Consider the following 26,482-nt stretch of genomic DNA (forward strand, 5'->3'; position numbering starts at 1 on the left):
CCGATCTGACAATCAGGGACTATAATCCTGCTAAATAATAATGCAGAACACTGACAAAAGAACTCGGCCAAGCAGATCTGACAATCGGGGACTATAATCCTGCTAAATGATGATGTAGAATACTGACAATCAAACTAAGCAACGCTTTATCAAAATTAAACTGTTAACCATTTACATGTTATGGATGTGCAATTATATTAAGGTAATTATTATGCAGAAATGGAATTGGGATTGATGAAAGGAAGGACAGAAGAGGAATAAACAGAAAGATCCAATTCATTATCCCTTCTTCACTACAAAAAGAGGTAGAGGGATGCTACAGTATTACCACTGAAGCATGTAAAGGAAAAATGAAAGTTTCTCAAAGTAGTTTGTTTGCTTTATTATAGATAAAATGTACAGAAAATATAAATTTTAATGAACGCAAATATTGAGCAATAACAAATACCAGTTAAGTGCATTGTATAAGAATAATATGTGCAGCAATACTGTGTGGTATGAATAAATAAAACTTGTTCAGAAATACAGTTTATGCATGAAAACAAATATAAATTAGGGTTCAGGAAAAAGTACCTTACAGAAAATGGAAAGTACTAAAGGAAATAAGTCCCTAGGCAGCACAGCAAACACATGGACAAAATTTCAAGACTTGAGGTGCAGTTCCTAGTTATCATGTGAAGCCCTGCACCAGTCAGTCCCACATTGGCAACATATCTGTCCTATAATCTTGAAACAGTCTGAACACAACAATTAACATTTTGCCCAATACTCCACAATTAGAAATCCTAGTTGTTTGATATCTGTAAAATTCTACAGATATGTAGGAAAAACCCAAATATTATGTTCATGCCAAAATGATCATTATTCTACATTCATTCTGAGTAGAGTAGTTGAAATTTAGAACATAATTTTTTTAGATGTTTTCATAACTAAATGTCCATCAGGTAAAACTTGGAAATTTTCTCTGTCACTGGTGTCATTTAAACCTGACTTTCACATTAACAGACATCAGTGGGACATATGGGACACTTTAAAACATCAGTCAGGTCTTGTTGTTTTTGATGATTTAAATATTGCATTCAAAAAAAGTCACCCAGCTTAATCAAGGCTGCTCCATTTTGCCAACCTTTGCCATTTCTGAATGGTAAGAAATTCATAAAGGAAAGAGCAACCAAATAGCTGAAAATAAACATAAGAAGACCAGCCACAGCAACATTCAATTAACACTCTCTAACAGATAATTAAAAGAAAACTACACCAGTCCAGACCATTACACAACAAACAGAGCAAATATGCAGCATGCTGTCAATATAAAAAATGTGAATGAAGCTTAAATTGTATTAAGAGAAATAATTTTGCATGCTATGATGTACTTGCTAAAACTGTACAGAAATTTCCTCACAGATGACCATATTTCTGATGCACTGCATTACCTACCTTAGTTTTGGTAAAATGACTTTTTCCTCACATTTTGGTGATGTGCGAAACATTAATGGCAAAAAAGTAACTGGAGATAATTGAAAATCATTGAATCTATCAACTGTGCTTCTCTTCAACAGCCTGTCTGATCTGCATCAAAATACTGTGTCATTATTTCATACTGTATATCAGAGCCATGGGCATGCTTCATACTGTATATCAGGGCCATGGGCATGCTTCATACAGTATATCAGGGCCATGGACATGCTTCTCAACACCCTATGGTACTTCAGATTCTAACCCAATAGTTTATTATGTAATAGAGATCAGGGATTATGTTATTGGCAGTTGAGAATGCATTCAACACCAGACAATACTGTGGTATTCCAATGATTACAAGCGAAATACTACAACAAGACTAGAATGATAAAGCATTTTTATGTGATTGAGTGTTATGTCAACTACTTTGAAACTCTAAAACTTAGATTACTTTGAAACTCTAAAACATAGATTACAGGTAGAAATTTACTAGCACTGAGATGAGATGCATGACAGTTAGAAGTCCATTAGCACTTAGATGCATTACAGTAAGAAATCCATTAGCACTTAGATGCATTACATTAAGAAATCCATTAGCACTTAGATGCATTACAGCAAGAAATCTATTAGCACTTAGATGCATTACAGTAAGAAATCCATTATCATTTAGATGCATTACAGTAAGAAATCCATTAGCAATTAGATGCATTACAGTAAGAAATCCATTAGCACTTAGATGCATTACAGTAAGAAATCCATTAGCAATTAGATGCATTACAGTAAGAAAACCATTAACATTGAGATGCATTACAGTAAGAAATCCACTAACAATGAGATGCATTACAGTAAGAAATCCATTATCATTTAGATGCATTACAGTAAGAAATCCATTATCATTTAGATGCATTACAATAAGAAATCCACTAGCACTTAGATGCATTACAGTAAGAAATCCACTAGCACTTAGATGCATTACAGCAAGAAATCTATTAGCACTTAGATGCATTACAGTAAGAAGTCCACTAGCACTTAGATGCATTACAGTAAGAAATCCACTAACAATGAGATGCATTACAGTAAGAAATCCATTAGTACTGAGATGCATTACAGTAAGAAATCCATTACCACTGAGATGCATTACAGTAAGATATCCATTAGCACTTAGATGCATTACAGTAAGAAATCCACTAACAATGAGATGCATTACAGTAAGAAATCCATTATCATTTAGATGCATTACAGTAAGAAGTCCACTAGCACTTAGATGCATTACAGTAAGAAATCCATTAGCACTGAGATGCATTACAGTAAGAAGTCCACTAGCACTTAGATACATTACAGTAAGAAATCCACTAGCACTTAGATGCATTACAGTAAGAAATCCATTAGCACTTAGGTGCATTACAGTAAGAAATCCATTAGCCCTTAGATGCATTACAGTAAGAAATCAATTAACACTGAGATGCATTACAGTAAGAAATCCATTAGCACTTAGGTGCATTACAGTAAGAAATCCATTAGCACTTAGATGCATTACAGTAAGAAATCCATTAGCACTTAGATGCATTACAGTAAGAAATCCATTAACACTGAGATGCATTACAGTAAGAAATCCATTAACACTGAGATGCATTACAGTAAGAAATCAACTAGCACTGAGATACATTACTCATAGAAATTTACTAGCACTGAGATGCATTACAGTTAGAAAATTCAACAAATGAAATGGAAAAGATATCTAGAATGTACTCATCCCAGCAGCCACCTTGAGGGAAAAAATAAAGTGTATACAATTTGCTAAATAAAGTCAATACAATTCACTAATATCTTAGGTTCACTTAATCTGAGCCCCAAGACAATAAAAGTCTGTAATATTGGTAAGGTTAAGCCCTGAATCTGTCAACCTTGAAGACTGAGCATTTGCTTAATGTTATTACTGGTGGAGATATGATATTTTCAGGGCTTGAAAATTTTAAAAGCTTTCAGCAGAGAAATATTTCAATTTCAAACAAACTGGTTTTGAGTGAGATTTCAGTCTCATACATTGAAAGTTAGATGAATATGAGGCCATGTAATCTATTCTGTCACTAATTATCAATGGAGCAGTAGGTGTCGGAAAAAGAGGAAACCATCAGCCCAGTGGTAGCCCACATTTGTAAAAAAAAATGCAGTGAAATTCTTTTCATTGAGAGCAAACAATGCTTCAAATTTGATACAAGGATAAAGTACATGTGTTTAATAATGTCTAATTAAATACTGGTTCAGGTAAAATACAACACCAAAAAGTTACAAATCACATAGTGTATATGCATGTTGCATGTTCTTTTTTTACATTGGTGTATGAAATTAGGAATGTATCAAAGTGTCATGCTCATCTTTGAAAAATACCCTTTGAAAAACTGTAACCCAGAATATGAAATAAATTGTAAATACATGTATCTGATCACCCTAGTGTTTTACTGATTTTAGTATCTTTGTTCTAGAACTTTTCAGAGCAACTAAACAGTAGGCATGCCTTGAGCTTAACTTTTTATGTCAATGCATATTTGCTGACGTAAGTATTTCTCACGCATGCAATAGAGAAATCTAGCTGTTTTGCTAACCTTACTTTTCTTATCTCAGTCTGTTGTCTCAGTGGATGTCTGTCAGGTCATCTCAGTAATAGTGTCCCAAGTATTTTCACAAAATGGCTATATTTATTGATGCTTGCAACAAAGCACATTTTATGTGGGTAATAAAAACATGTCTTTAATGAAAATACCTGGATTTTTATGATGGGCTGATTTGATAAGTAGTCAGTGGCTTTACCATGGTGAAAACCAAGTAGAATTACATCCTTTTTGTTTACATGACATCTGCAAACCAAAATTGGTAGAAAGGGAAAAGAACTGAGCAAAGCAGAAAAAGTGATAGTTCAGTTATCTAGGGAAGATTTTAGTAAAACAATATTTGCATAAATATTAGGAAAAAATCAATTTACTGTGGCAAAATTTCCAAGTAGGTATAAAACTATTAGTTCGGTAGAAAACAGGCCAGGAAGTGGATGATCTCAGAAAAATGATAGCAGGGTGGATCATCATCTGTTACGGTAAAATCAACCAGAAGAAATCTTTAAAGGACATCATAAATACTTTTCATAACAGTAGGCCTTTGAAATTATCTGAATCAACTGTGAATAAACATTTAAAATTTCACTGATACTAAAAAGGGTAGTAAAGAGAAAAATTGTGATGTTGAAAAACGATTGGATTTATAGGAGGGCCAGTGTCTTTCTAACTTGCATATTATTGGAGAAAATAAAAAATTTCAGATGAAACTCCATAGTGCTCAGTAATAAAAGGAGGGCATATGCTTGGCACTGAGATGATGAGAAATGGGCTCTATGATGCCTTGGAGAACACAATGATCTAAACTGACGTGTCCAGGCAAGTGTCATATTTTCAGACTGTATTACTTACCATGGAGTGGGTACCTTTGTACCTGTAAAATAACAACCATATGTAGCTGTTCTTGAGGAAAATTGTAGCCAGTTGTTGCCAAGGTATTTCTGCAAAGTTCATGGACGTTTCAGGATAATAATGCAACCCCCAAAAATTATAGATAAATGACAACTAAAACAGAACAACAACCTTCCTAACGATGATGTGGCAGGCACACAGTCCAGATATTAACTTATGAAAAAGTGTGGAGGAAATCATACATTTTATCACAGCTGAGAGTACATGACATTCATTCTTAGCAAGTCCTCATCAATGTTACCAGTGACATGCACAGACTTATGTAAGATCTTTGCATGCATCTCTACAAGTAGGGCATGTACTTAGAACTAATGGATATATCACAGATTCTGAGAGAAGTGAAGAAAGGAATACATTATTAACAGAAACAATCCATGTCTTAAATAATGTGCTTCAACTCAAGGTACTATATGTGGTGGCAATTTTAAGGAAAGACGTTTGTCCCAAGAATGTAAGCAGGAAAGGAAACTCGGGTAGCATCAATAAATACTTGTCCATTCAATGCAATACCCCTGGAACTCCTGTCTTGTGGGGAGGATGAAAATTCCTTGCATCTGACCAATTCAGCTCATATTTTGTCAGGTGCATGACATTTTCTTGTGCATTTTGTTAAATAAAGGAAATAATTTCTTGACAAATTTTCATCCAAAAAGTGTTCATCCAGTTGTTTAAAAACACTGATCTTCTTGTTATGTCACTTTAAAGTTGGGTAAATTAAGTCATTTTGTTTATTCATATTCTTTTTAAAATAAAAGAATTCCATGATATGCCCTTTTTGATTGAAAGTTATATTCAACAAAATATATCAACAAGTCGTATTCAACAAAATATCTGTCAACAAACTATCACAGAAATATTCTGTCAGCATTCATTGTCAATGTGAATTTCTGCTGAGTCCTAAGTCCGGGAGAAAAATCCTTGGCGATCCTTTTAACTGAAGCAGGGGTGATGCAGGTACTAAATGGCACTGCTGGAATGAAGGTGATAAGGTACAATGAGCATAAAAACTACAGGTAATTAATGCAGCAGCTGTAGCTACAAGAACACATTATGCACAGCACTACACAACTATTTCAGTGTGCAGCTCCAATTTATAGGGTTATAACGCAGCCTTTCTCTGTCTAGCCTTTCATCCTCTGATTTTCTGTTCCTTGTGTTCTCCCAATGTTGTTCCATCATCTGCAACATATAAGTGACCACAGTCATAAAAGATATAATGCTTTTTTTCACTGCTGTAAATCTTTACTACATAGAAAAATTTAAGGATATTTGCTTATTTCAAAGTGACAAACATGTATAGTTCATTGAGTAGATGAAAAAAAAACAAAACATAATTTTCATGAGTGGTGAAGCCATGAGTGAAAATACTTGAATTTTTTATCTACATGATGAAATAAATCCATTATTCACTTGTAATAAGCAATTTTTTATTTTATTTTATGCCAAAATATTTTCTGAACCAATATGCATAACGAACTGAAGTAGCAGATATTCTATGGTCAGCTGTTTACCATGCTTAACATTATGTAATTCTCTTTATTAATTCAAGGCAGAAAAACATGAACTAAAATTTGATCCCAAAATAATAATCATGAAGTAGGATTTGAACCTGTTTTGTATGATAGGCGCTCATACTTACCACCTGACCTAGCATGTGACAAAATGGTGGACAAAAGTTTCTCAAATTTATCAAATTTATTTCTGTTGGAAAGTCTGTTAATTCATGGGTTAGCATAAAAAAAGATTATTTACATGTTTATTCTTTATGGGCTATGGAAGCAGGCAGTAATGGAATGTGATGCATATAAGTGTTTACATGTTTAATTTTTACATAGAGCCTAGACTTGTAAATATTTCCATCACATAAAAGTGCCAGAACCATTTAAACAGTTACTGTAGAATTATTTGTCTTACAGGAATTCACATCTTCAACCAACTGCTGAATACTGGTAGTACATGTACTCCATGATTCTAGAAGGATATTACTGCAATGTGTGCCAGCATTGTAGGTGCATTTCCTTGCAAAGTCACTAATGATAATCATTTTGAAACAGGTTCTTTGGAAATACCTTGCCCCATTCACATCTGCAACTTCTTATTTTGGTGCAACTTCTGTCCAGATGATGGTGCGATTCAGTGGGTTAGACATCCATGGGTTGGATGGTGTGATTCTATGGGTTGGATGGTGACATAGATGGGATGGATGGTGTGATTCTATGGGATGGATGATGACATAGATGGGATGGATGGTGTGATTCTATGGGATGGATGGTGACATAGATGGGATGGATGGTGTGATTCTATGGGTTGGATGGTGACATAGATGGGATGGATGGTATGATTCTATGGGTTGGATGGTGACATAGATGGGATGGATGGTGACATCAATGGGTTGGATGGTGACATAGATGGGTTGGATCGTGACATAGATGGGATGGATGGTGTGATTCTATGGGTTGGATGGTGACATAGATGGGATGGATGGTGTGATTCTATGGGATGGATGGTGACATAGATGGGATGGATGGTGTGATTCTACGGGTTGGATGATGACATAGATGGGATGGATGGTGTGATTCTATGGGATGGATGGTGACATAGATGGGATGGATGGTGTGATTCTATGGGTTGGATGATGACATAGATGGGATGGATGGTGTGATTCTATGGGTTGGATGGTGACATAGATGGGATGGATGGTGACATCAGTGGGTTGGATGGTAACATAGATGGGTTGGATCGTGACATAGATGGGATGGATGGTGTGATTCTATGGGTTGGATGGTGACATAGATGGGATGGATGGTGTGATTCTATGGGATGGATGGTGACATAGATGGGATGGATGGTGTGATTCTATGGGTTGGATGATGACATAGATGGGATGGATGGTGTGATTCTATGGGATGGATGGTGACATAGATGGGATGGATGGTGTAATTCTATGGGTTGGAATGATGACATACATGGGATGGATGGTGTGATTCTGTGGGTTTGATGGTGACATGAATGGGTTGGATGGTGACATCGATGGGATGGATGGTGACATTGATAGGTTGGATGGTGACATTGATGGGATGGATGGTGTGATTCTATGAGTACAGATATAATCATCATACTACCTAGTCTGATATGGTACAGATAAAATCAGTACAATGCTTGGTATGTTCTGGTATAGATGATAGTGAGATTCAATGAGTTGGACACCAATGGGTTGGATGGTGACATCAAGAAGATGGACAGTGACATTGATGGGATGGGTGGTGACATCAATGGGTTGGATGGTGAGATTCTATGGGTTGGATGGTGACATCAATGGGATGGATGGAGACACTGATGGGTTGGATGGTGACATCGATGGGATGGATGGTGACATGAATGGGATGGATGGCATGATTTGATGGGTTGGATGGTGACATCAAGAAGATGGATGGTGACATCGATAGGATGGATGATGATATTGAAGGGTTGAATGTTGACATTGATCACAGGGTTGGATGGTAAGATTTGATGAGTCGGATGATAAGATTATGTGGTTGGATAGTGAGATTCTATGGGTTGGATGGTGAGATTCTATGGGCTAGATGGTGAGATTCTATGGTTGGATGGTGAGATTCTATGGGTTGGATGGTGAGATTCTATGGGTTGGATGGGGACATCAATGGGTTGGATGGTGAGATTCTATGGGTTGGATGGTGGGATTCTATGGGTTGGATGGTGAGATTCTATGGGTTGGATGGTGAGATTCTATGGGTTGGATGGTGAGATTCGATGGTGTGATTCTATGGGTTGGATATGGTGTGATTCTATGAGTTGGTTGGTGAGATTCAATGGATTGGGTCATGAGATGCTATATACTGGTGTTCTAAAGAACCACTTCAAGTTTTTGAAATCCCATTTTAAACAGAAAAAAATCTTTTGTCTGTACTTCTGATTCTTTGCATTGTGTTTTCACATTTCTATATTTCTGGTCTTTTCAAATATTCCTATCTTATACAGATATAATCACTACACTGCCTGGTCTGATATGGTATAGATAAAATCAGTACACTGCCTGGTCTGTTCTATTACAGATATAATCAGTGCACTGTCTGATCTGATATGGTACAGATAAAACCACTACACTACCTGGTCTGTTCTGTTATAGATATGATCACTACACTGCTTGGTCTGTCGTGGTTCAGGGCCCTGAGTGGTTTAAAGTGCTCACCATTATGTAAAATAGTCATTATACTCCCATGAAAAAAAAATTCATAAATTTTGTTTGCTGCAGGTAACATCCTTAAGAGTTAAATTTCTAATCTGCCTAGAAATCGAAGTCTCACCTGGGAAAACAATTAATATAAAAACTTTTTATTAAATTGCTCACAATTTTATTGCCATCCCTGTACTTTTGTAGATAAGCATGCTTGTTCAGATATTCCAGGGCATCCTTCATTCTACATTGCTGGTCATACTCGACTGCCTTCTCACTCTCCTTCACTTTTTCTTTTACATGCTGTCGTCGCAGGTTCTCTTGATCTGACATCTGTTGCTTTAAAACCTCCCTAAAATGTTTTCTAAAGAAAAAATGTGCAGATTATTACCAGTGTATGGTCAAATCTTGACCCCACATACACCATAGCATACTGAAGCCGGGAAATGTGACTCTCTCTATATAGTTTGCTACTACCCCCATCCTACTTCCCATTTGTTTGTAACATCAGGTTTTAAGATGAGAATGATACATGAAGTAAGATTAAGAATTGCCAAATCATATTGGTGAATGTTACTATATATTACATTTAAACACAAATCACATAGGTGACTATTACTATATACTACATTTAAACACAAATCACATAGGTGACTGTTACTATATTTTACATTTAAACACAAATCACATTGGTGACTGTTATTATATACTACATTTAAACACAAATCATGTGACTGTTAATATATACTACATTTAAACACAAATCACATAGGTGACTGTTACTATATTTTACATTTAAACACAAATCACATTGGTGACTGTTACTATATACTACATTTAAACACAAATCATGTGACTGTTAATATATACTACATTTAAACACAAATCACATAGGTGACTGTTACTATATTTTACATTTAAACACAAATCACATTGGTGACTGTTACTATATACCACATTTAAACACAAATCATGTGACTGTTACTATATACCACAGTTAAACACAAGTCACATTGGTTTTTGTTACTTTATATTACATGTAAACACAAATCAGAATAATTTTTGAACATTTCCTTACCAACTGCATGAAATTTTAAAAGTTTATAAAATTTATATTGGTATAATTGTCAAAAATAAATATTTTGTTTTTCTGGTATGCAATATGACTAAGCAGAGTTAGCTGTACTCTGCAAGGCCATTATCAACTGGAGAATGGTTCTAGATAATTACAAGTTTCAATTACTTAGTCTGTATTATATATTAAAAATGTTTATGTGGTGTGACGGGTTGTTATGCCACCACTGTGGTGGGTGTGTTATGGTTGGGGTGGGGTGCTCCCAATATTCTATTTAAATTATTACAGAAGTCCCACCTAGGTTTGATTTTGGATGGAAGCTAAATTAGTGAAAGACAGATGTAAAGCTCCAAGCCCCCAGTCAGCAATGCTGATGGTTAAATGACTGAATATACAAAAAAAGTGAAATTCAATGAATAACAATTTAATAATGATTCAATAGTCAAGTGCTTCAAATTGCCCAAGTACTCTCCTTCCGCTCAACCCTGTGATAGCCTAATGCATCATTTGATTAGCAATGTGAGATAGCTTTCCACCTGTCCTTGTATTCTACTCATCTGTGTATTCTCCTCTCCTATTCCTCCAATTCCTTCTGCTCTTCCTCCCGACTTTCTCCAAATTCCTTCTCCTCGATTTCTCTATACTCCACCACCTCTACTTCCTCCTCCTTAACTCCTTTCTTCCTCTTTGACTCTCTCCACTGACTAGACTTGTTGACTCAACTGAATTGGAAGTTCTGTCCCCCAGAAAGCTTCCTTTATGAAGCTTTGTCTTTCCTTAGAATCTCCTCTCTAAGTTTTACTGCCAAATTACGAGTGGCTTCCTCGTAGTAACCCTATATTGCTCAGCAATCTTCTTAGGTGAGACTAAATTTTTGCTTGCTTGTTAGAAGTTATAATTCAGATCGAAATTGTTATCACACCCTCTATCTCAATTCCGATTGGGTGTCACTTTGACCCAATCCAATCAAACTTAGTGGACAATGTCCTTCTTGCTGTCTGTCCACATAGTGACAGGTTTAGAAATGCCCCATTTCCCCTTTGCAGGGCCTCTGATCTGAGGACTAAGCTGTAACACATAGGTGGGAAGTCATGCGATTTAAAAGCTGTGCCGATCCAAGATGCCAGTCTTCTCTCTGGTCATGGTAACCTTGCGTAAAAGATTAACTCTAGCCTGTGGCAATGTTTAGACATCCAGCCATGGCTTGTAATAATACCTTAGTTTATACACAACTTATGAACTGGGGCTGAGCAAATGTGACAGTTCAGGTCCAGAGCATGTAGGAGTTGCTAACTTTGATGAACTTCTAAACTAAAAAATCAAAGTTCAGATAACTGAGGTTCTATTGCAGATACACAGATAAGGCTCATTAATGAATGTACATAATTCATGTGGTCTGGGTAAAAAAACGTTAACATTTTGTTATGCATCATCTCGGAAAGTTTGGTTCAATTTCTTTTTACAACCAATATACAGACAACTTTGCTTTCATATGTGGCTGGCACCACAATACCTCTACATGGTATTCTACAGTATTGACATATTTTGGTATTTCACCGAAGTGATTAATCTGAAATATATTCCATTTGCTTAACTTTAAAGTTTCTTAAGTTTTGTTATCAAAGATTAACTAACCTATTTCTGAAATGTTAATTGGTTTGCCTGTTAATGTAGTTACAAACACTTCTAATATATGTCAAAGATTATGCAGTTCTCCATCCAATCAAAAGTTGCTTTGAAATGTCACTTCAATACCTCTTTCACAAAAATAATTGTCAACATTCAATTTTCTTCTTGAACTCAATGTATTAGTGACTTTCAAGAGTCTTCCATTCAAATGATTTTAGCTACTTTTAATGGCTATTGTATCAAATATACAAAGAGGATCCTTTGTCCTTACCTGATCAAAACACTCACTTATTTCTCTAGATTATTTAGAAAAATTCTACTTAATCTATTCCTACCTAACAGGAACTATTCAAAAGCTTAAAACATCAATTTATTCAAATGCAACCTTACAAACAAGCAAGTCTTTGCAAATGTTGTATTCAAGAGCAAGTGTGAGTCTTTACTATTGTGAAATTCCAAGATCCTGTTGATCCATACATAATTAATACCTGAAAGCCAGGGACTAAATTTAAGACTGTTTCTGATCTCTTAATAAAATATTTATGTAATATTTGATAAACTGTATATACTAATTAAAGCTGTATATCAGATATATATGAAAGTAAGATATATGTTAAAGTTTATTAGCTAGTTTATACAATTTATGAGATATTTTATTAAGTATTCAATAGATCTAATAAATTATATAAGATATCTTCTGTAATGAACAATTTTTAAGATATGTAGTTCTTTTTAATAAATAACAAATTGGCTTTCAATTAAATCTACATGTATTGTATATTTACATATGTCCTAACATAAATCCAGTAGCCCTGCAGGGATTGTACTGGGACTGAATAGCCTGTTATATATGTCATACAGTAAATTCAGTAGCTTTGCAGGGATTGTACTGGGACTGAATAGCATATTACGCATGTCTTAAAGTAAATTCATTAGCCCTGCAGGGATTGTACTGGGACTGAATAGCATATTACGCATATCTTAAAGTAAATTCATTAGCCCTGCAGAGACATAGAGTAGTGCAAGGAGATTTAAGTTTTCTATAGTCTGTGTCCTTGTCATGGTCTTGTAAACATAACAATATAAGACACTGCCTTCAGGAAGGTTTATTGTTACTGAAAGCATTTTAATCCCAAAACAGAAGAATGGTTTGTAAAGTTGCCTCACTGAGTCAATAATTAAAGGAAAGTTGGAAATTGTATTGAGTATTCTTCAAGTTACAAACTTATTAACATGTAACTAACCCATTAAACAATAATGTCGCAAGCAGCTTGAGAGAGTGGGCAGAATTATACTGATAGTATTGCTCTCTGAAAGAACAAATAAAAATCTTTCATGCTGTGATTTTATTAAGCAAATAGCAACACTCATACTTAGTCTACTCACAATATATAGGTATCTCTTGGTATATGTACAGCATGCATGTACTTTGTCTCACAATATATAGGTATCTCTTGGTATATGTACAGCATGCATGTACTAGGTCTCACAATATATAGGTATCTCTTGGTATATGTACAGCATGCATGTACTAGGTCTCACAATATATAGGTATCTCTTGGTATATGTACAGCATGCATGTACTAGGTCTCACAATATATAGGTATCTCTTGGTATATGTACAGCATGCATGTACTAGGTCTCACAATATATAGGTATCTCTTGGTATATGTACAGCATGCATGTACTAGGTCTCACAATATATAGGTATCTCTTGGTATATGTACAGCATGCATGTACTAGGTCTCACAATATATAGGTATCTCTTGGTATATGTACAGCATGCATGTACTAGGTCTCACAATATATAGGTATCTCTTGGTATATGTACAGCATGCATGTACTAGGTCTCACAATATATAGGTATCTCTTGGTATATGTACAGCATGCATGTACTAGGTCTCACAATATATAGGTATCTCTTGGTATATGTACAGCATGCATGTACTAGGTCTCACAATATATAGGTATCTCTTGGTATATGTACAGCATGCATGTACTAGGTCTCACAATATATAGGTATCTCTTGGTATATGTACAGCATGCATGTACTAGGTCTCACAATATATAGGTATCTCTTGGTATATGTACAGCATGCATGTACTAGGTCTCACAATATATAGGTATCTCTTGGTATATGTACAGCATGCATGTACTTAGTCTCACAATATATAGGTATCTCTTGGTATATGTACAGCATGCATGTACTAGGTCTCACAATATATAGGTATCTCTTGGTATATGTACAGCATGCATGTACTTAGTCTCACAATATATAGGTATCTCTTGGTATATGTACAGCATGCATGTACTAGGTCTCACAACATATAGGTATCTCTTGGTATATGTACAGCATGCATGTACTAGGTCTCACAACATATAGGTATCTCTTGGTATATGTACAGCATGCATGTACTAGGTCTCACAATATATAGGTATCTCTTGGTATATGTACAGCATGCATGTACTAGGTCTCACAATATATAGGTATCTCTTGGTATATATACAGCATGCATGTACTAGGTCTCACAATATATAGGTATCTCTTGGTATATGTATGGCATGCATGTGGAATTTTTTAAAAATTGTTACAGTTGTAGTCACCTGCTATATTGGAAAAAGGCTAAAACTAATTGTTCTTTATGATTCTTCAGATAATATCAATTATCAGCGCAAAATATTGATTGTTCTGGAAGTGACAGTCACCTACATAATGCTAAAATATAAACTGTATCAATATGATTGGCAGAGTTGTTGGTTTAATTGCACTTTAACAAAATGATTGGCTATAGCGTACATAGAAAATGGGAGCTAAGTGCCTTTCCCAGGGACATACCAAGGCAGCTAACCCAGGCTGGCCTGGGATGGTATTGAACCAACAACCTTTGTGTTACAAGTCCATTGCTCAACCAACTAAACTACCGCTGCTTGCTGGAAGAGTTGTAATGCGCTTAAGTCAAGTTGGTCATCTCATAACATTAAAAAATAGATATCATTCAAATAAAATAAAATATCTAATGAAATAATAACTGGTCAGCATCTGATATTATGTATTTTATGATACCTTGCATAATTTACAGTACCATTTTGTCAAAGGTCATATAAAGTTTATTTTGATGTCTTAGAAAAAAATGAATTTAGATATCTGATCTAATCTGATATAACAGATAAGTTTATGAGATGTTGTATAGATTCTAGGATATCTTAAAACTTATTAAATATCTGAATTTATTCTCTGCATTCAATATACTTTTTAAAGAATCATTTCAAAATTCTGTAAGCTGTCATATAAACATTTCAAAATGTTTTATTAACTTTATGAAATATTATATAAATTATGTCTATCTATTTCAATTTGTGAGACATGCTTTTTTCTGCATGTGAGCTCAATTTAAAAAAAACTTTATGATAATGTGAAATAAGAGAAAATCTTTACATAACAAATTTGAACCCTATATTTTAAGGATTTCATAATTTTACCATTAATGTTTACTTTATACACCTTTTAATGATTTTAACATTTATATTTTATATATTTTTTATCTTGTAGTCCTACATGTTGATGTTTATTTCGAAGGGTTTATTCTCCTACAGGTTTTGCAATTTTTAGCACTTTTAGAACTTAACTTTTAAATGACACTATACAGCCAATGTTGTGATGATATGCTGTTTCACACACATACACATACACATACACACACAAACACACCTGCAAAGTAATTAATACATACAATACAGCTTTTAATGTTCAACATAAAATTCTATTTTAAAAAGAATGACAAACGAATAGGGATGGGGAATATGATCTTTAACCCCAAGTAGCACTTTTACAATACCAATATACTCCAACAGTAAGACCATGCTTGGTGATGATCCAATCCCCTGCTTTCAGAAAATTTATAACAATTTTAAGGTGTGGTCTCCAACTGAGTTTTTCTGTTCACAAACAGTTATTATATATAACACTGCTGAGTTTACCAGAGCCCTTGTGTATTTGTTTTATTTATTGAATCTACAGATGGAGTGCTGGCTTCTTCATCTTGAGTGTATATCAACATATCTATTAGTAAGTACAGTGTGACATTCATACTGCCTTATCACATGTGACCTGTCAGTTATCAGTATGCAATAGATTACCTATACCAGTGGTAGAAAAGAAGGTATTTGTAAAGCCCATGAGAAGTTACTAGTTGAGAAATAAGACTTTAATATGTAGGCATGTTTTGTGAGTGACTGATAAGAGAGTGCACATATTGACTTATGTCAAGCATGGGATATTGATCTGTTACAATGCATTTAGTCTGGGAGTTTTGTCAATTTGCCTAAAGCTCAAAAGATTAGTGAAAGATTTTTCAAGTGATACATAAATTAATACATCTTTCACTAAACCCAATGGTCAATCACTTTAAATGTAATGAAAAGTTTTGTTGCTGGCCTCCCAGCCTGAAACTTAATCCAGACATTTCATTTTGTTGACTTTATATTGTGAAGGCGCAAGTTTAAGATCACCAAAAAATAAATGCAGGATTTGTTGTTCATGAAATTATTGTTTTATTACAATGACACTAGTTGGTTCACTAGCAGGATGATATAATTTACATTAGGTTTAAAAGTGAGTGGTTACCTGTGTAGGTTTAAAAGTGAGTGGTTACCGGTGTAGGTTTAAAAGTGAGTGGTTACCTGTGTATGTAAGACACATGATCAGCTGCAAACAGCAATATACACTTAGATATGCAGATCAGTGTTAGCTTGTAACTATGTCCCTATGAAACCAAAATTCATTCCAGCAGATCAGGGTCATCTTATAACCCTTGTTATATGAATCCATAGCTCACTCCTGCAGATCTGGCTCAGCTCATAACCATTTCATATGAAACCAAAATATATTCCAGCAGATCTGGGTCAGCTTACAACCTTGTTTGTATGAAACCAAAATTTATTCTTGCAGAACTGGGACAGCTCATAAACCTCTTTGCATCAAACCATAATTTACTCCAGAAGATCTGATTCAGCTCATAACCCTGTTTGTATGAAAACATAATTTGTTTCAGTAGATCAGGGTCAGCTTATAACCCTGTTTGTATAAAACCAAAATTCAGTCCAGCAGATCAGGGTCAGCTTATAACCCTGTTTGTATGAAACCAAAATTCAGTCCAGCAGATCAGAGTCGGCTTATAACCCTGTTTGTATGAAAACATAATTTGTTTCATCAGATCAGGGTAAGCTTGTAACCCTGTTTATATGAAACAAAAATTCAGTCCAGCAGATCAGGGTCAGCTTATAACCCTGTTTGTATGAAACCAAAATTCAGTCCAGCAGATCAGAGTCAGCTTATAACCCTGTTTGTATGAAAACATAATTCGTTTCAGCAGATCAGGGTCAGCTTATAACCCTGTTTGTATGAAACCAAAATTCAGTCCAGCAGATTATGGTCAGCTTACAACCTTGTTTGTCTGAAACCAAAATTCAGTCCAGCAGATCAGAGTCAGCTTATAACCCTGTTTGTATGAAAACATAATTCGTTTCAGCAGATCAGGGTCAGCTTATAGCCCTGTTTGTATGAAACCAAAATTCAGTCCAGCAGATCAGAGTCAGCTTATAACCCTGTTTGTATGAAAACATAATTCATTTCATCAGATCAGGGTCAGCTTATAACCCTGTTTGTATGAAACCAAAATTCAGTCCAGCAGATCAGAGTCAGCTTATACCCTGTTTGTATGAAACATAATTTGTTTCATCAGATCAGGGTCAGCTTATAACCCTGTTTGTATGAAAACATAATTCGTTTCATCAGATCAGAGTCAGCTTAAAACCCTGTTTGTATGAAAACATAATTTGTTTCATCAGATCAGGGTCAGCTTATAACCCTGTTTGTATGAAACCAAAATTCAGTCCAGCAGATTAGAGTCAGCTTATAACCCTGTTTGTATGAAACCAAAATTCAGTCCAGCAGATTAGAGTCAGCTTATAACCCTGTTTGTATGAAACCAAAATTCAGTCCAGCAGATTAGGGTCAGCTTATAACCCTGTTTGTATAAAACCAAAATTTATTCCAGCAGATCAGAGTCAGCTTAAACCCTTGTTTAAATGAAATCATCAGCTGAAAGCTACAAAGAGAACTTGCTCAACACTGATCTGCTGCTGGTACAATATGTGCTGGCAATCTTGCATGGGTCTCTACTACTTGCAGTTGGGTGTACCCTGGACGTCCGAAAAACAGTTATAGGTATCAGTGTTGAGACTGGACTCTGTGTGTGTGTGTGTGTGTGTGTGTGTGTGTGTGTGTGTGTGCCACAGACATGTAGCATCATGTCCCACCCAGTCACATTAATCCTACAACAGGCAGACCAGTCCTAACACCAACCTCTTAATGCTGAGTGTCAAGTGAGGCTGCTGCTTGTACCATTTTTATAAGTCTTTGGTATGACTCAGCTGGAGATCGAACCCGCAACCTCCACATCTAGACTGTACATGTATCATTAGTGAAACTAGATTGTACATGTATCATTAGTGAAACTATAGAGCACATATATCATTAGTGAAACTAGACTGTACATGTATCATTAGTGAAACTATACAGCACAGATATCATTAGTGAAACCACTGTAGATTTATTGTTAGTGAAACTAGACTGTACATATATCATTAGTGAAACTAGACTGTACACGTATCATTAGTGAAACTAGACTGTACATATATCATTAAACTAGACTGTACATGTATCATTAGTGAAACTAGACTGCACATGTATCATTAGTGAAACTAGACTGTACATGCATTATTAGTGAAACTAGGCTGTACATGTATCATTAGTGAAACTAGGCTGTACATGTATCATTAGTGAAACTAGGCTGTACATGTATCATTAGTGAAACTAGACTGTACATGTATCATTAGTGAGACTAGAGTGTACATGTATCATTAGTGAAACTAGGCTGTACATGTATCATTAGTGAAACTAGGCTGTACATGTATCATTAGTGAAACTAGGCTGTACATGTATCATTAGTGAAACTAGACTGTACATATATCATTAGTGAGACTGGATTACACCATTAATTAGAGGGGACTGTACAAATAGCATAGCAAGCATGAATACATTATTGAATAAATTAGATCCTATTAGCAATCCCTGCTAATAAGTGATTAGTCAGTTCTTAGTTGTCATGGATATGTGGATGGAGTGGCAGTAGGGTCACTTGCATAAATACATTTCAACCATATTTCATGACACACAATTTATTTTTTGGCTTTAAATTCAGGAGTGATATACAACAAAGGATATGTTGGAAGATAACTTTCCTTGTCCAGATACTTCATGGTTTCTACTTGTAAGTGGGGCACAAATTAAGTACCAAAACCAGTCAAACAGGGACAGAATTTTAATTTTGTTCATGATTAATATCCTTCCATATGTCAATTTCTATCTGCTAATTATTTTACATATATATAAAAATCTTCTTTTCTAAACTGAGTTTTTAGACTTTGATGAAGTGTAGTGGACCAAATGGTCAGTAGGACTCACCTATAGAGTTCTTTCTCTGCTGGGCCACCATAGAAAGGCTTCTCCCATGCTGAATGGTACCGTGTATACTCCCTCTTCTGCATTAAAAGTCTGCGCCTCTCATTTGCATAATGTTGATCAGTAGTTTCCCAACTCATGTTGATTCTTCTTTTTGGAGGATTTGGGGACAGTGGGTTTATTCGAGCAGGTATCCTCACTAGATCCATTGAACTGGACAGTTCAGGTGGTGGATAGGGGCCATATAGGGATACACTAGACTGGGACCGCTGTAGCCCTGTAACTGTTGGGGGTAAAGGAGTCCCTGAAGGGGTGATCCGTGGCAGAGTAGTGGCCATTCTCTCCTTCCTTTATACTCAAATCACTCTTCACTGCATCTAAAACATACGAATGGAACATAAATGCACCATATATACTCACTTGCATGTCCATTCATCTGCAAACAACATAGACAGACTCTGATCTACCCTCATCCTGACTGATCAGGGTCTGTGTTGTTTGTTCTACTGATTACTCCCAACAAACTTCATAGACCCAGACATGATGCTGCATTATGCAATGGCAGATCTAGGTCTGTGCTGTTTGCAGTTGGATTCTATTTATAATCAAGTATATTCTGTACTTCAGGGTATGCATTGATAGTTGCAGTCATGGGGGAAATGTGTCAAGTCTGAAATAACAGTTTCAGATTAAATGTGAGATGTGAGAAAAAAACATGGGGATTTGTAACAGCAGGATATCAAACTTTCTTTGGCTGGATGCTAAATACAATCATACCTGCAATAAATGAGTTAAACTTTAAAGTTTTATCATGCTAGAAATAAAAAAGCAATATGGTCTTTTTTAAATCTGACAAGAGGTCCAGAGTACCTGCAGTGTATTATTTTGTACAGTTAAAAGTGTTTCACTGGTACTTTTGTACAGCTTTGTCTGTTGGAGAAAAAAAAATTCCTTCTTCTGTACAACTTAGTTAAACTATAAACCCTCATTCAGTCACACATGAAAACATTAGTACAAAATACTTAATGACTGGAGGGATGAGGAAAGGGGGGTTACTATATGCAAAATAAGATGATTATTTTTGGTTGTGTTTTCTTAAACTTTATTATTCCCTGCCCCTGTTCATTTGAAACTTTGGATCAACAATAGGATGAAATTATTCCAAGACACCTGAGCATGGGTAAAATCCAACTTTCAAAGATTTCTTCTGGTAGTAATCTTATGTAAACATATAATTATATACTTATGTTTACCCTGGTATTTTAGTTTGATGTACTGGAGGTTGAAAGATGCTTTGTTGCACAACTGCTCTAAGTTTTTCTATAGCAATTGCATAAATTTTAATTAAAAAAAAACAAAAATATTTAGGTATTGATATTAAAATAGAGATTTAATTTGGGCACATTGTCACCGTTAATATTTGTGTATATATTCTAAATTAATATGGACTAAAGAAAAGGAAGACAAAAAGGACAAAGAAATCTAAAGCACATCCATGTACAAGGTAACAATTTAATCCACAATTAAGCGGATAAGAGAACTGTGCAAGAGCAAGTGAGAAGTTAATGAACAATGTCCATTTTAAAAACATATTACCACTTTAATTTTTCAATTTATTTACTGTTTAAACATTCAGTCCAATGGAGCTTTAGTATATACATGTCTGTTATTGTTCTAAATGAAGGACTAAAACTAATGCACTAATTAAAATTTACTTTGCAAGAGGAACTCTATCTACTTGCAGCAAGAAAAGTGCACATCTAATTCAATATAACAGGTAGCATATGCAGTCAGTTCAACCTAGTTTGTGATAATTCAGTTTTTAATTTGTGACATAGACAATGACATTCCAAACATTCTGAGCAAATATTTAAATGGTCCATATTAGACAGCCATTCTTCACATAGAGGTCAGTCATGAGTGTACTTGAAGGCAACCATGTTTGAAACACTGATTTGTTCCCAATTACCATTATTTTAAAAAGTACTTGTTTCACTTTATTTACTACATCATAAAAATTCATAAATTTCATCAGCTTAAATCAAGGCAAAGGAGACTGATTATTGTGAATGCTATTGATTATTGTGGATGTTAAGTTGGTATGAATGACACAAAATTAAACTGTTTAATATATTCCAGAGGCATACATTTGATAAAACCAAAAAGAAAAATTGTACCACACGACTACTCTAAATCAGTAATCAAGTAATAAAAAAAGAAACACATGGCTTAACTTCTGTAATCAAAATATGCTGTATGTGTCTGGTATGATTCATGCTTATTTAGTACTAAGCAAATGAAATATGGATCAGAGTAAATTTTGGTAGGGGTCAGTATTGTAGTGTTAAAAACTGTCTGAGGTTACTTGTCAATATATATATATGTACCCACCCTATAACTATAACTATTATTATTATTATTATTATTATTATTATTATTGATAGGATAAAAATCAACAGGATTATTATAGTCGTTTGTGTCCATTAAAGCGCTTTAATTGTTTTATTTACATGTGGGACAAATGCCTCTTACCCCTCTGATACGTTTAACCATGAAAACCCGATCGCAGTGAGGGGAGGTTGTCTCGTAAATTTACTATACCTCTGGAACCTCAACCCCTCCCAGTGCAGCCCCCCTCCCCCCCCCCCCTCGTCCACTTACCTATGTTAAACCTGTTTCGTTATTATCGGAAAAATAATCTCCCTTCACCGATCAACTTTTCTCTTTGATAACAGGCCATCCATTGACTTGTATTTGCATGACCACCAACAGTCACGTGATAAAAACGTCTCTACGGAGACGACCGCCCCTAGTGCACCAAGCGATACAAAGTCGTTAACACAGTATTGTGTTACCAGACACATGGAAGTCAAGCGAGGTATTAAAATCGATACCGTCCTATGAACACTGTTAAAATGTCATTCAGCCTTTCAGCTGTGTGTATTGAACGGCAGACTTAACTGGTATGCTCATAAGAATTTAAAATGTAATTAGCGACTATGACGCCTTATTCATTAACTCGTTTCTTAGATGATACCATAAATAAACCACAAAAACACGAATAATCAATTTAGAAAACAAAACAATGCTTAGTTGGATTTAATTATTCATAAAATTAAAAACAAATGGATCTTGAAGTTATTCTAGCCACACTATACAGGTCTGTATTTATGCATGTATGTTGACACAAAAACTCGTAACGTCGCAATTACAAAAAGAAAAAAAGAAAAGAAAGAAAAAAGAATTTCCCAACGTTTCCAGTTAAGTAAACTCTTATATATATATATATATATATATATATATATATATATATATATATATATATATATATATATATATACACACACGCCCATGTGTACATCAAATTGTACCCGTGTACCTATTTGCTCAGAAAAGCACCATCCAAAAATCATCGTTACATTTGACAATATTTCTTACTAAATTTTAATTGCTTGATATTGGAATATCGCCATTTACTATCTTCAAATTCCTTGTGCAATTAAATATTACACAAGTCAACATTCTACATTGCATTATCCCATTTCTAAGTCTCCTCTTTGCATTCTGATAGTTCATTTGGTTAGATATAAATCACCATAACGTTAAAAAACAAAAATACCTAACATTATCGAAGTTACAATGAAGTATAGTGAAAGTTAAAACTAAAACTTTAGCATCATGCAAGCCGAGACATTGTAATCAACGCCAACTGTGGTTATAACGAGACTTAACTGTAATGGCAAATCAGGACAACATATGGAGCTGTTAGATGATCACTGAAGAGGTAGAATTGTCCTGAATCCAGTACATTGCAGATTCTAAGCATGGAAGACATGGGAGCCCCGTTCCTCTCGATCGATCGATCGAGAACTTATTTATCGTTCTAGTGATCTCAGTCCAACTGTATTGGAAAAATGGCATACACTTTGTTAAAAACGTGCTTATTTATTTATTTATTTATTTATTTATTTCTCTTAACAGGCTGGTCGGGAATACGGGATTGTTCATTACAATGTCACCAAAATCCGACGATAATCAGATCCAAACACTCGTGTATAAAAATGATCCACGTTTCGTGTCAATGGATTTAATGATCCACGTTTCGTGTCAATGGATTTAATGATTCCCTTCGTTTGTACGTTGTGTCTGTAAATATACATAAATCGAAATGACTGCTGGAATTCACCAAGCTTATTTCATATGTTGTTGGTATTACAAATCTCAGAGGAGTACAGGATTTTTGCTTTCCGTCTGAGGAATCCTAGAGGAAATTCTCTCTCTCTCTCTCTCTCTCTCTCTCTCTCTCTCTCTATATATATATATATATATATATATATATATATATATATATATATATATATATATATATATATGTTCTGTACGTTTCGGTTTTAAATAAGGAAATATTTAATTCAGTGAGTAGGGATTTGCGATACCTATCTAATGAAGTTGCACTGAAAGCCCAGGATGACACCTGACTCATTCAAACTAACAGTATATTTTAGTTTATTTAATTTTTGAATTGATGCATTTCATATAAACCGCTATGATAGCACACCAATGGTGTTTTGATGAACTGCTAGTTTGTGACAAGTAGTTATACCTATCTGATATATCGCAAATTCCCCGCAATCATCTCAGTAGACTGTAAACGTTTTACCTGTGTAATATTTAACAGTAGTTATAAAATGAAACCTGTCAATTACAAAAAGGAAATTTAGAGTTGGGAAGACACAATTAAGAATGTTAATGTGTGTGATATTAATAATGCACATAAAATCACTCAGATGGAATATGAAAACACTAAATTACAGTACTGTTATAGCATACTTTTAAACCAACTCGGTAATAAATACTGGCAGATGTAAAGATGCGTACAGAATGTATATTGAAATTGCAAAATAAAATTATACAAATTATAATCACAGCATCGCACTAATAGAACATGCAAACAGAAAAATGCAGGATAGAATATAGAGCATATAATAATAGAAAATACATGCATTGAATTAAAATAAGAATTACGGAGGTAGTCCCTCTCCATAATAAACAGGTATTATCAGTTGCCTATTGAAAGAAGTGTTATGGTTACCGTTTAGACCTTGGGAAAGTAAAGTATACGTTCATCATCAAATTCTTCGAATAAAAAATTAAGAAAACATTGTTCAAAAAAAAGTACCTGCACGGAGGATACCTAATTGAGGGTCTTGCGGGGAATTGTTATGCATTATCAAAAATAATTATTAATATGTGATTTAACTGTTCAATTTAAAATGTTGAATGTCTTATCTTAATGTATCATTGTTTTCTCGAGTAAACCTCAAAATGACGTACAACATTTTTGTGATGGCTTTTATTTATATTTCTTTTTTATTTTGTGTTTTTACTTTCCCCGTTTTAACTTGACCACTGGGTCAGGGAACACCATTACAGGGTCACTTTACAATTAATCATTTCTGGTTGTCAATAAATCTAGGGACAATAAACATAATGCACACAAAAAGAAAAGACACGCACGCATACATGCATGCACAGATGCATTTAGCACTCAATCCATTTTGACATAAATGAGATAGGCTGACACATGTATACAGTGTATAGGCGACATAGAGCTCACAATATTACATTATTGGTTCGTATCTACCGCATTGCACAAGTTATATGTTCATGACTGAGGCCCATCTTTGAAGAAATTTGTCCTCTTTTTTTATTTAACTTAGCACTATATTTTCCAATGTTCTTATGAGTTTCAACTATTTGCTTAGAATCATAAATGGAAGGATTTTTGCATGCTGAATCTGCAAGTGTAACTATAATATTTAGAAACAATAAGCAAGAAATTACACAAAATGTCCAATTGTTCACATCATAAAACTGTTTCTATTATTATCCACGTTTGCAGATGAAGTTACATCTATGTTTGCAAAATTTAATGCTGATACCAAGATCTAAAACGAAAAAGCATAAAAAACATATAACACATAAAAAAGCTCAGTGGCATTATGATACAACGAATGTGAAGATATACTCGGTGGAAAATAAGAACTCTACGGCAGAACATGTCATTATGAATACTGTAAAACACATTTGCTGGTATTACGTACTGACCCCAGTGCTCAACCATGTCTTAAATCAGGCATCGGAGTCGAATCACGTAATCATCTTTGCCGGCAACGTGGATCTGTTCGTGAATATTAATGCACACATAAAATCAGATTAACACAGATACTTGTGATTAACACGCACCTGTGATTGCAAAAGCATGTAAATTAACGAATAGAAACAGAAATAAATAAAACAGAGATAAACGAAACGGATACAGAAATAAATTAATTTAAAAAAAAGCTAATAGGTACCACTGAAGCAATTGCAGTTTCTGATCCCGGTAGAATGCAAAAATTAAACAAGTCATTGATGGATTTCTTGACTACAGAAGGTTTTCCCTTCTCAAACGAAGTATACCTTGCCTCAGCTAAAACAAATTGCACAACAGCATCGAATGCAAAGACCAAGCGGTATGCGAACAGCTGATATAATTGAATTAATGGGACCCATATTTGCATTGGATCTAAATAATCAACAATTGGTTGCTTATCCTATACCGTTTCTGAATACAAGAGCGATGGTACAAGCAAATGAGCTGGCAAATAAACAGCACATTCCCACTTTGGATACAAATTCAAGTTTTGATGTTACTAAGAATTTTAAGTTAGTGCCCCCATTTAGAGAAAAGTAGATACGTATTTTCTTCATTTTGAAAACGTTGCTGAAAATATTAACTGGCAAAGGGAGCATTTGACTCAATTATTACAGTGTGCACTTTTAAGCAAATCCCGAGATATCTATGCATCCCTGTCAGTACAGCAAAATGTTGATTTTGATCTGGTTAAGTAATGCATCTGAAAGGGTTATGAGTTAGTCCCTGAGGCTTATCGGCAAAAATTCAGGAACTATAAAAAAGAAGCTGGACAAACTCATGTCGAGTTTGCTAGAGAAAAAGAGCAGTTATTTGATAGGTGGTACTTAGCCAAAAAAGTTTATCAAGATTATTCCTTGAATAGTTCAAGAACTTTGTCCATAGTGAC

General features: G+C 34.7%; 1 protein-coding gene across 1 annotated transcript; it reads right to left on the reverse strand.

Moving 5' to 3' along the window:
• Positions 1-366: 366 nt before the first annotated feature.
• LOC149774337 (uncharacterized) lies at positions 367-22,175 on the reverse strand. Its single transcript, XM_089945413.1, has 4 exons — positions 22,059-22,175; positions 19,401-19,774; positions 9,346-9,535; positions 367-6,155 (listed from the first exon to the last, which is right to left on the reverse strand). Exons 2-4 carry the CDS (start codon positions 19,733-19,735, stop codon positions 6,045-6,047), a joined length of 636 nt encoding a protein of 211 aa, XP_089801539.1. The 5' UTR covers positions 19,736-19,774; positions 22,059-22,175; the 3' UTR covers positions 367-6,044.
• Positions 22,176-26,482: the final 4,307 nt, after the last annotated feature.

This window comes from Sinohyriopsis cumingii, unplaced genomic scaffold, assembly GCF_028554795.1.
Source record: "Sinohyriopsis cumingii isolate HCF-2022 unplaced genomic scaffold, ASM2855479v2 utg000349l, whole genome shotgun sequence".
In the NCBI taxonomy this organism is placed as follows: domain Eukaryota; kingdom Metazoa; phylum Mollusca; class Bivalvia; order Unionida; family Unionidae; genus Sinohyriopsis; species Sinohyriopsis cumingii.